General features: G+C 50.0%; 1 protein-coding gene across 1 annotated transcript; it reads right to left on the reverse strand.

Annotated features, from left to right (window-relative positions):
- Window positions 1–495: 495 nt before the first annotated feature.
- Window positions 496–5,670, reverse strand: LOC123998827 (bone morphogenetic protein 10-like). The gene is made up of 2 exons (XM_046304023.1): window positions 5,170–5,670; window positions 496–4,591 (listed from the first exon to the last, which is right to left on the reverse strand). Exons 1-2 carry the CDS (start codon window positions 5,525–5,527, stop codon window positions 3,528–3,530), a joined length of 1,422 nt encoding a protein of 473 aa, XP_046159979.1. The 5' UTR covers window positions 5,528–5,670; the 3' UTR covers window positions 496–3,527.
- Between the last annotated feature and the right edge of the window lie 6,855 nt (window positions 5,671–12,525).

Below are 12,525 nucleotides of genomic sequence, written 5' to 3' on the forward strand. Positions count from 1 at the left end.
ACAGCAACAACTTAGGGAAGTTACAGGGTGGAGGAGGAAGAGGATGAATGAGCCAATTGGAAGCTATGGGGGTTTTAGGTGGCCATGATGGTTTAAGGGTGATTTTGTGAAATTAGCCAGGACACCAGGGTTAACACCCCTACAATAAGTGCCATTGGATCTTTAGTGACCACAGAGAGTCAGGACACCCATTTAACATACATCCAAAGCAGCCTACACAGAGCAATATCCCCAATCACTGACCTGGGGCATTGGGATCTTTTTATTTTCAGAGAAAATTGAGCTTCCTACTGGCTCTCCCTCCTACTGGCTCTCCCTCCTACTGGCTCTCCCAGGACCAACCCTGCTTAGCTTCAGAGGCAAGCTGGCAGTGGGATACAGGGGTGGTATGTCATTTGTTTTAAGTAAAGTAAATGTACCATAGGTCTATGTGCATATCCAACACTCTGGAGATTTGATCTGGAATTTAGTTCAACAACATATGCCAACCATGTCTTCATGCTGCAAAACAGTTTATTTTTCCTGAAGATAATTCATTGCCACAGAATTAAATGTCAAATGAAATTGACAAAATAAATAACCATCATAATTCATAAAGTGAGTACTCTGAAATAATATCTGAAACAGCCCCATAAGTACAGTATTGTTGTGATTCACAAATGCATGGCAGTGAAGTGCAAATCTGGACTCAGTCATTCAGCGTTATTGCAAAAAGGTTGTCTCGCCTTCAGTCCACTGACAACAGAAACTGGGTAATGATGTGACATGTGTTTTTCCATCTGTCCTATAGACAAAGCCATGATTAGGGCTGCCGAGTGGCCATGTCAGACAAGGTTAGGTGGGAGGCAGCGGTGGGGTAGAGAGAGAACGTCCAATACAGAGAGGCTGTCTGGGGGGTGGATCGTCCATAGAGATTGTTGGTGTTGAGGCCCAGGAATCTGACAGCACCCACTCCCAACTGCTCACCACTCGGAATGGCGTCTCATCCTGAGTGATGGTCTACAAGTCTCCAGGCCCTGACACCTCTTTATCACCATCACATTGAGGTGGGGGGGGGGGGGGGGGGAGAAAGCGGCTCGCGTGGCATGTGGCTTTAGAAGGAAGTGTGATTGTGGGGAGGGAGTGTGAGTCAGACTGGGGCAAATAGATTACCCCACAAATAAGTGGATAGAATGGATTTGAAACAACCATTTGGTTCTATGGACATGGACAGTATTATGTATTCAGGAAAAATAACATTTAGCAAACAAACTTAATCTATTGCTCTGCATCATCTGTACCTTTCTGCTTCTGTTTTCTACAATTGGAGAGGTTTGATGTATTGCAGAGATAAACGAGATCTGCAATAAATAAAAGTAATGACACTTTTGTATAGTTTTTCTTTGCTTTCACATTCTCTTCTCTGACGTAACACTCTTGAAAGGTTGTCTATATAGCAAGTTCATTGTTCCGTGCCATTTTTGCACAATGCCACTCTATTCAAAGCAATACTCATTTCAGGTTCACTTCTGCTGTAGTGCACTTGTATTCTTGGCTTTTTCAGCATGCCTTTAATGGAGAACCTCAAACAAAGTGTAATCTCTAACACATTTCACTAGGCTATGTCTAGTCAATCATGGAAGCACACAGGGTTGTCTGATTACAAAGAAATAGTAACTGTAATCAGTTACGTTACCAGCAAACATATTGTAACATGTTGATTACAGATACTTTTAAACTAGATCACTTCATGGATTACTTTTAAATCCAGAAAGGGTGTTTGCGGATTTATTCATTTTTTTACTATACGCTATGCCGTCATTGTAAATAAGAATTGGTTCTTAACTGACGTGCCTAGTTAAATAAAAAAAGACACCTTTCTGTTTTCTCAATGACATTCAATTCAGAATTGGAAAAAGATGCAGGTTTAAATTTGTTCCACCTGAGTGAGTCTGACCTCAAGTCAGAGACCTCGGATGACACACCAAATGGGTTTGATGGATACTTTTTGTCTTCTAATGCCACTTAAGGGGAAAATAATAAAAAAGTAATCAGATTACGTTACTGAGTTTGGGTCATCTAGACGTTACATTACTGACTGCAATTTTGGACAGGTTGATAGTAACTTTAACGTATTCAATTTAGAAAGAAACCTACCCAACCCTGAAAGCACTCACATTTGTAATGAACTTCAAACACAATTTATTCTGCTCTGCTGTAGAATACGCCTCTTTGTCTTAGCATGTGGGATATATACGAGTTATCTGTTATAGTTTATCTTTCATTAATAATATACACTTAGTGTACAAAACATTATGAACACCTGCTCTTTCCATGACATAGACTGACCAGCTGAATCCAGGTGAAAGCTATGATCCCTTATTGATAACACTTATTAAATCCACTTCAATCAGTGTAGATGAAGGGGAGGACACGGGTTAAAGAAGCATTTTTAAGCCTTGAGACAATTGAGACAAGGCTGAATGGGCAAGACAAAAGATTGCCGTGTCTTAGAACGGGGTGTGGTTAGTAGACGCCAGGCGCATCGGTTTGTGTGAACATCTGCAACGCCGCTGGGTTTTTCACATTCAACAGTTTCCTGTGTGTATCAAGAATGGTCCACCACCCAACGGACATCCAGCCAACTCGACACAACTGTGGGAAGCATTGGAGTCAACATGGGCGAGCATCCCTGTGGAACGCTTTCGACCCCTTGTAAAGTCCATGCCCTGGCGAATTGAAGCTGGATGGGTAACATTTTGTGTGTGTACTGACCTGGTAAGCGCCAAACTGGGGGCGGCAAGGTAGCCTAGTGGTTAGAGTGTTGGACTAGTAACTGAAAGGTTGCAAGTTCAAATCCCCGAGCTGACAAGGTACAAATCTGTCGTTCTGCCCCTGAACAAGGCAGTTAACCCACTGTTCCTAGGCTGTCATTAAAAATAAGAATTTGTTCTTAACTGACTTGCCTGGTAAAAAAATAATAACAAATAAATACTCTACCAAATAAGCCATACAGGACCAACCATTTAAACCAACAAAGTCTTGTGCATATCTGACGGTACATACCAATATCGCCAAAATGAAATGTATGATCACAAACTACAAAGAACAGCATGATATTCACATTTCACTTTTTCTTTAAAAAAAAATAGATTGCTGGCATTGTAAAATAGCATTTATATAATCTCAATATAATAAGAAATGTACTTTTACAAATGGCAAATGTACATAATTGAATGCACATACAGGCAGGACCCTCTTGCTCTGTCATCTTTCTATTTACGCCTCCACTGTTTATCTTTGTCATACAATGTAGTTGATGCTGCAAAATATAGATATAGAAATGATTCATGCCCTTAAAATGGTTTACACTATATGTCTGCTAATAGCTCACAAAGCAAGTATCCTTAATGTTTGCAGAAATGTATTATTTTCAAATAGGCACTTTTGATCTGATTTTCTTCTTGATAGTGAAATTGATGACCACTCAGTCTACGTTAATCCACAGTCTCTATACCTCTCTCCTGAACCTACAGTCAGTTCTATGACTATCTACAGCCGCATTCTGACACCACCATGCCCTCGTACTTGTGCATGTAGGTGACCACTCCTCCGTCCTCGACATAAAGGAGTGAGATGGGCTCTAGCTTGGTGGGAACACAGCAGGCTGGTGATGCCTTCTGTGGAATCTTACTGCTCAGCCGACTCTGGACAATGGCGTGCTTGGTAGGCGAGACCTCAGAGGTCATAGGGTAGCTGCATACACCATTGCACTCATAAGCTTCATAGCCCAGGGGCTGTATGACCCAAGTATCCCAGCCAATGTCCTTAAACTCCACATAGAGAGGGGTCTTCTTACAGGGGTCACCCTTGGTGTTGCGGCGGATTCGGGGAGGCGTGTCATAAATGAGGTTGGAGTGCAGTTGCATGAGAGTCTCCTCGTCCAGCTCCTCTCCATCAGTGTTCCTAGCTTCGCTCCCAGCCTGGTCCCCCCAATTCACCTGTGGACTCGACTCCAGGTCAGCCGGCAGGTCATTCTCATGTTCTGTAAACTGGTTGAGCTCCCGCTTGTCCTCCTCACGATGGTCTCTGTTCTGATCATCTGAGAACACAATCACCACTGGCATGTGTTTACCATCTGAGCCCATGTCAACATCCACATCGACCAACTCTTTCCTTCCATCCTCTTCTCTGACCTGGGGGGTCTTCCCACCATCAGAACCCAGACTTGCAATGTGGACCTCCAGTCGGTGGGCGAAGCTCTCTGCCTTACACCAAAGGTTGACCTGATGGGTCAGGTCAAAGGTAATCCAGGCATCGTCTTTACCATAGACTTGCCGGGTTGCCAGCACCTCCATTTCCTCCATTTTGTCTGTCTCCTGCTCATTTCTTCTTTCGTCCCTCCCCTCTTTTTTCCTCCAGTGCCCCCCCTCGTGGATCTTGTAGATGGTCACCTTGCGATCAAGGCCGGCGTAGCATCTGCGATCCCTCTGGACCAGGGTGTAGAGGCGGAGCTCGGCGGTGAGGATGTGCTCGTGGTGGGGGATGGAGATGTTGAACAGCAGGGGGTGTGTCCTCACACCCCTGACCGTCACACTGTAGAAGGAGGAATCTGGAATTAAAATATCAATGAAGGTCTGAATTGGGTTTAAACTCAAATTGGATTTAATCAATTTTATATTAAATAATGCATCAAAAATAAGGCTTTTAATTTAGCTATTTTTTTATATGGTTAGAATAAATTGCGATCATATCATGTAATTTGACTTCAAGAAGAGGAAATAAGTAACTGTTAAACCAATTACAATTTAATAAAAGTTTCTTTAAGGGTAAATATCATATTTCATTCTTGTCTAAATTTAAGGCGAACTCCATAACACTTTGAATCATTTAAAGTTAATCTCAGTTATCCAAACAGAGTGATTTACAGTTAGTCAAATCTTAACTTCTCTAAAAGAACAGCTGAGTATCAGTGTACATTTTTAATATACTTTTAACTTGTATTCGTCAATAGATTGTATAAGTGAGTGCTATTGTATAGAGTGCTATTGTTCTCAAGTTAATTTGAGTTGCTTTATAATGTTAGCTAAATAAACAATATATATATCCAAAGATACATTTTTTCAAAATGATGAAAAGTTAAACATTTAAAAAACAATGTCTTCAGACAAATATAAGTACATGTTGTACCTTCATTCTTGAAACTACGCACTTTGTTGGCAGAGGGCATGGCCGTGCGATCGTTGGCAAAGCGGTTGTACAGTTCCAGCATGTATTCTGGTGGCTCTTTACGGGCCTCACGGGGCCTTGGCCGGGGGCCCAGCTCTGTGAGGTTCAATGTGGACAGAAACTGACCCTGAAAGTCCTGCATGTCCAGGTCTTCATTCTGCTCCAACATGGAGGTATCCACCAGACCTCTAGCCCCAGGGCCCCTTCGAAACTCCTCAGGTGACATGATGGGACTGCCCTGGCTCGAACCAGGCAGCAGCAGAGGCAGGAGGCTCAGAGAGTAGATGTAGCCCAGTATGGAGAACACTGGAGTAACCATGACTGCCTGAGTCAAAGGCGGGTTCAGGTCCAAAGGATGAGTATCAAGTATGGAAATAGAATAGGATCCTCAGCAGAGGATACCTGCGGAACAGTTCTACCTTATCCAACGGCAGTTTGTCTCGGGGCTGACAGGGTGGTGTGGGGGTGGAGGGAAAACAGCTTTGTCCTTGTTGATCTTGTGATTGGGTGCAGAGGGCAGGGCGGGATGTGTTGTCCACTTCACTGTGCTGACATGTTGGAGATGTCACTTGGGCTCTGCCTCTCTCTGGGCCAGCCAGCCTGCTGACGACCACTAACTCCAACTCCACTCATCTTCTATCTACCGCACACTGCCTCTCTCTGGGCCAGCCAGCCTGCTGACGACCACTAACTCCAACTCCACTCATCTTCTATCTACCGCACCCTGCCTCTCTCTGGGCCAGCCAGCCTGCTGACGACCACTAACTCCAACTCCACTCATCTTCTATCTACCGCACCCTGCCTCTCTCTGGGTCAGCCAGCCTGCTGACGACCACTAACTCCAACTCCACTCATCTTCTATCTACCGCACCCTGCCTCTCTCTGGGCCAGCCAGCCTGCTGACGACCACTAACTCCAACTCCACTCATCTTCTATCTACCGCACCCTGCCTCTCTCTGGGCAAGCCAGCCTGCTGACGACCACTAACTCCAACTCCACTCATCTTCTATCTACCGCACTCATCCCTGCCTCTCTCTGGGCAAGCCAGCCTGCTGACGACCACTAACTCCAACTCCACTCATCTTCCACACTGCCTCTCTCTGGGCCAGCCCGACCACTAACTCCAACTCCACTCATCTTCTATCCTGCCTCTCTCTGGGCCAGCCAGCCTGCTGACGACCACTAACTCCAACTCCACTCATCTTCTATCTACCGCACCCTGCCTCTCTCTGGGCCAGCCAGCCTGCTGACGACCACTAACTCCAACTCCACTCATCTTCTATCTACCGCACCCTGCCTCTCTCTGGGCCAGCCAGCCTGCTGACGACCACTAACTCCAACTCCACTCATCTTCTATCTACCGCACCCTGCCTCTCTCTGGGCCAGCCAGCCTGCTGACGACCACTAACTCCAACTCCACTCATCTTCTATCTACCGCACCCTGCCTCTCTCTGGGCCAGCCAGCCTGCTGACGACCACTAACTCCAACTCCACTCATCTTCTATCTACCGCACCCTGCCTCTCTCTGGGCCAGCCAGCCTGCTAACGACCACTAACTCCAACTCCACTCATCTTCTATCTACCGCACCCTGCCTCTCTCTGGGCCAGCCAGCCTGCTGACGACCACTAACTCCAACTCCACTCATCTTCTATCTACCGCACCCTGCCTCTCTCTGGGCCAGCCAGCCTGCTGACGACCACTAACTCCAACTCCACTCATCTTCTATCTACCGCACCCTGCCTCTCTCTGGGCCAGCCAGCCTGCTGACGACCACTAACTCCAACTCCACTCATCTTCTATCTACCGCACCCTGCCTCTCTCTGGGCCAGCCAGCCTGCTGACGACCACTAACTCCAACTCCACTCATCTTCTATCTACCGCACACTGCCTCTCTCTGGGCCAGCCAGCCTGCTGACGACCACTAACTCCAACTCCACTCATCTTCTATCTACCGCACACTGCCTCTCTCTGGGCCAGCCAGCCTGCTGACGACCACTAACTCCAACTCCACTCATCTTATCTACCGCATCTACTCTGGGCCAGCCAGCCCCTGACCACTAACTCTCTCTGGGCCAGCCAGCCTGCTGACGACCACTAACTCCAACTCCACTCATCTTCTATCTACCGCACCCTGCCTCTCTCTGGGCCAGCCAGCCTGCTGACGACCACTAACTCCAACTCCACTCATCTTCTATCTGGGCCGCACCCTGCCTCTCTCTGGGCCAGCCAGCCTGCTGACGACCACTAACTCCAACTCCACTCATCTTCTATCTACCGCACACTGCCTCTCTCTGTGCCAGCCAGCCTGCTGACGACCACTAACTCCAACTCCACTCATCTTCTATCTACCGCACCCTGCTCTCTCTGGGCCAGCCAGCCTGCTGACGACCACTAACTCCAACTCCACTCATCTTCTATCTACCGCACCCTGCCTCTCTCTGGGCCAGCCAGCCTGCTGACGACCACTAACTCCAACTCCACTCATCTTCTATCTACCGCACCCTGCCTCTCTCTGGGCCAGCCAGCCTGCTGACGACCACTAACTCCAACTCCACTCATCTTCTATCTACCGCACCCTGCCTCTCTCTGGGCCAGCCAGCCTGCTGACGACCACTAACTCCAACTCCACTCATCTTCTATCTACCGCACCCTGCCTCTCTCTGGGCCAGCCAGCCTGCTGACGACCACTAACTCCAACTCCACTCATCTTCTATCTACCGCACCCTGCCTCTCTCTGGGCCAGCCAGCCTGCTGACGACCACTAACTCCAACTCCACTCATCTTCTATCTACCGCACCCTGCCTCTCTCTGGGTCAGCCAGCCTGCTGACGACCACTAACTCCAACTCCACTCATCTTCTATCTACCGCACCCTGCCTCTCTCTGGGTCAGCCAGCCTGCTGACGACCACTAACTCCAACTCCACTCATCTTCTATCTACCGCACCCTGCCTCTCTCTGGGCCAGCCAGCCTGCTGACGACCACTAACTCCAACTCCACTCATCTTCTATCTACCGCACCCTGCCTCTCTCTGGGCCAGCCAGCCTGCTGACGACCACTAACTCCAACTCCACTCATCTTCTATCTACCGCACACTGCCTCTCTCTGGGCCAGCCAGCCTGCTGACGACCACTAACTCCAACTCCACTCATCTTCTATCTACCGCACCCTGCCTCTCTCTGGGCCAGCCAGCCTGCTGACGACCACTAACTCCAACTCCACTCATCTTCTATCTACCGCACCCTGCCTCTCTCTGGGCCAGCCAGCCTGCTGACGACCACTAACTCCAACTCCACTCATCTTCTATCTACCGCACCCTGCCTCTCTCTGGGCCAGCCAGCCTGCTGACGACCACTAACTCCAACTCCACTCATCTTCTATCTACCGCACCCTGCCTCTCTCTGGGCCAGCCAGCCTGCTGACGACCACTAACTCCAACTCCACTCATCTTCTATCTACCGCACCCTGCCTCTCTCTGGGCCAGCCAGCCTGCTGACGACCACTAACTCCAACTCCACTCATCTTCTATCTACCGCACCCTGCCTCTCTCTGGGCCAGCCAGCCTGCTGACGACCACTAACTCCAACTCCACTCATCTTCTATCTACCGCACCCTGCCTCTCTCTGGGTCAGCCAGCCTGCTGACCACTAACTCCAACTCCACTCATCTTCTATCTACCGCACCCTGCCTCTCTCTGGGCCAGCCAGCCTGCTGACGACCACTAACTCCAACTCCACTCATCTTCTATCTACCGCACCCTGCCTCTCTCTGGGCCAGCCAGCCTGCTGACGACCACTAACTCCAACTCCACTCATCTTCTATCTACCGCACCCTGCCTCTCTCTGGGCCAGCCAGCCTGCTGACGACCACTAACTCCAACTCCACTCATCTTCTATCTACCGCACACTGCCTCTCTCTGGGCCAGCCAGCCTGCTGACGACCACTAACTCCAACTCCACTCATCTTCTATCTACCGCACCCTGCCTCTCTCTGGGCCAGCCAGCCTGCTGACGACCACTAACTCCAACTCCACTCATCTTCTATCTACCGCACCCTGCCTCTCTCTGGGCCAGCCAGCCTGCTGACCACTAACTCCAACTCCACTCATCTTCTATCTACCGCACCCTGCCTCTCTCTGGGCCAGCCAGCCTGCTGACGACCACTAACTCCAACTCCACTCATCTTCTATCTACCGCACCCTGCCTCTCTCTGGGCCAGCCAGCCTGCTGACGACCACTAACTCCAACTCCACTCATCTTCTATCTACCGCACACTGCCTCTCTCTGGGCCAGCCAGCCTGCTGACGACCACTAACTCCAACTCCACTCATCTTCTATCTACCGCACCCTGCCTCTCTCTGGGCCAGCCAGCCTGCTGACGACCACTAACTCCAACTCCACTCATCTTCTATCTACCGCACCCTGCCTCTCTCTGGGCCAGCCAGCCTGCTGACGACCACTAACTCCAACTCCACTCATCTTCTATCTACCGCACACTGCCTCTCTCTGGGCCAGCCAGCCTGCTGACGACCACTAACTCCAACTCCACTCATCTTCTATCTACCGCACCCTGCCTCTCTCTGGGCCAGCCAGCCTGCTGACGACCACTAACTCCAACTCCACTCATCTTCTATCTACCGCACACTGCCTCTCTCTGGGCCAGCCAGCCTGCTGACGACCACTAACTCCAACTCCACTCATCTTCTATCTACCGCACCCTGCCTCTCTCTGGGCCAGCCAGCCTGCTGACGACCACTAACTCCAACTCCACTCATCTTCTATCTACCGCACCCTGCCTCTCTCTGGGCCAGCCAGCCTGCTGACGACCACTAACTCCAACTCCACTCATCTTCTATCTACCGCACCCTGCCTCTCTCTGGGCCAGCCAGCCTGCTGACGACCACTAACTCCAACTCCACTCATCTTCTATCTACCGCACCCTGCCTCTCTCTGGGCCAGCCAGCCTGCTGACGACCACTAACTCCAACTCCACTCATCTTCTATCTACCGCACACTGCCTCTCTCTGGGCCAGCCAGCCTGCTGACGACCACTAACTCCAACTCCACTCATCTTCTATCTACCGCACCCTGCCTCTCTCTGGGCCAGCCAGCCTGCTGACCACTAACTCCAACTCCACTCATCTTCTATCTACCGCACCCTGCCTCTCTCTGGGCCAGCCAGCCTGCTGACGACCACTAACTCCAACTCCACTCATCTTCTATCTACCGCACCCTGCCTCTCTCTGGGTCAGCCAGCCTGCTGACGACCACTAACTCCAACTCCACTCATCTTCTATCTACCGCACCCTGCCTCTCTCTGGGCCAGCCAGCCTGCTGACGACCACTAACTCCAACTCCACTCATCTTCTATCTACCGCACCCTGCCTCTCTCTGGGCCAGCCAGCCTGCTGACGACCACTAACTCCAACTCCACTCATCTTCTATCTACCGCACCCTGCCTCTCTCTGGGTCAGCCAGCCTGCTGACGACCACTAACTCCAACTCCACTCATCTTCTATCTCCGCACCCTGCCTCTCTCTGGGTCAGCCAGCCTGCTGACGACCACTAACTCCAACTCCACTCATCTTCTATCTACCGCACCCTGCCTCTCTCTGGGCCAGCCAGCCTGCTGACGACCACTAACTCCAACTCCACTCATCTTCTATCTACCGCACCCTGCCTCTCTCTGGGCCAGCCAGCCTGCTGACGACCACTAACTCCAACTCCACTCATCTTCTATCTACCGCACCCTGCCTCTCTCTGGGCCAGCCAGCCTGCTGACGACCACTAACTCCAACTCCACTCATCTTCTATCTACCGCACACTGCCTCTCTCTGGGCCAGCCAGCCTGCTGACGACCACTAACTCCAACTCCACTCATCTTCTATCTACCGCACCCTGCCTCTCTCTGGGCCAGCCAGCCTGCTGACGACCACTAACTCCAACTCCACTCATCTTCTATCTACCGCACCCTGCCTCTCTCTGGGCCAGCCAGCCTGCTGACGACCACTAACTCCAACTCCACTCATCTTCTATCTACCGCACCCTGCCTCTCTCTGGGTCAGCCAGCCTGCTGACGACCACTAACTCCAACTCCACTCATCTTCTATCTACCGCACCCTGCCTCTCTCTGGGCCAGCCAGCCTGCTGACGACCACTAACTCCAACTCCACTCATCTTCTATCTACCGCACACTGCCTCTCTCTGGGCCAGCCAGCCTGCTGACGACCACTAACTCCAACTCCACTCATCTTCTATCTACCGCACCCTGCCTCTCTCTGGGCCAGCCAGCCTGCTGACGACCACTAACTCCAACTCCACTCATCTTCTATCTACCGCACCCTGCCTCTCTCTGGGCCAGCCAGCCTGCTGACGACCACTAACTCCAACTCCACTCATCTTCTATCTACCGCACACTGCCTCTCTCTGGGCCAGCCAGCCTGCTGACGACCACTAACTCCAACTCCACTCATCTTCTATCTACCGCACCCTGCCTCTCTCTGGGCCAGCCAGCCTGCTGACGACCACTAACTCCAACTCCACTCATCTTCTATCTACCGCACACTGCCTCTCTCTGGGCCAGCCAGCCTGCTGACGACCACTAACTCCAACTCCACTCATCTTCTATCTACTCATTTGAGTGTGTGCTTTCTCTGGTTGTTCATGGATCATTGCGGATGGGAGACTTGTACACACAACTTTCAGCTTAAATTCTCTTTAACCTACAATGTGATATCTGTTTCTTTAGGATAAACGTTGTATTTATTTATGACACCTGAGTGAGGGCACTGGATATCAGCATTAATGCATTCTCTTGGAAAGAGTAACCTCTGGGATAACCTCTCAATCTCATTGGGTGATGCAGGCTGAAAAGTGAATCAGAAAGGATCATAACTCGTAACACTCATTGACAATCTAATGCAGTGCTGCAGGTGTCCCACAAGAGGTCAGAGTATATCCAGAGACCATAGATCCATGACAGTGCTCTCCTTTCTTCAGGTTACTGTACAGTACTGTACAGAGTCTACCAAACATGTATGCTCTTTCAATAACAGACTGACCAGGTAAATCCAGGTGAAAGCTATGATCCCTTATTGATGTCACTTGTTAAATCCACTTCAATCAGTGTAGATGAACGGGAGGAGACAAGTTAATGTTTTTAAGCCTTGAGACAATTGAGACATGGTTTGTGTATGTTTGCCATTTAGAGGGTGAATGGGCAAGACAAAATATTTAAGTGCCTTTGATATGCTAGTAGGTGCCAGTTGCACCGGTTTGAATGGTCCACCATCGAAAGGACATCCAGCCATCTTGACAC

This window comes from Oncorhynchus gorbuscha, linkage group LG16 (genome assembly GCF_021184085.1).
Source record: "Oncorhynchus gorbuscha isolate QuinsamMale2020 ecotype Even-year linkage group LG16, OgorEven_v1.0, whole genome shotgun sequence".
Classification (NCBI taxonomy): Eukaryota; Metazoa; Chordata; class Actinopteri; order Salmoniformes; family Salmonidae; genus Oncorhynchus; species Oncorhynchus gorbuscha.

What these genes read in the sequence shown, in the direction of transcription:
- LOC123998827 (XM_046304023.1), bottom strand. Translation starts at nt 5,527, where the DNA reads ATGGTTACTCCAGTGTTCTCCATACTGGGCTACATCTACTCTCTGAGC. An exon ending in GCGTAGTTTCAAGAATGAAG is followed by an intron (nt 4,592 to 5,169) that starts GTACAACATGTA and finishes TTTTAATTCCAG; the next exon opens with ATTCCTCCTTCTACAGTGTG.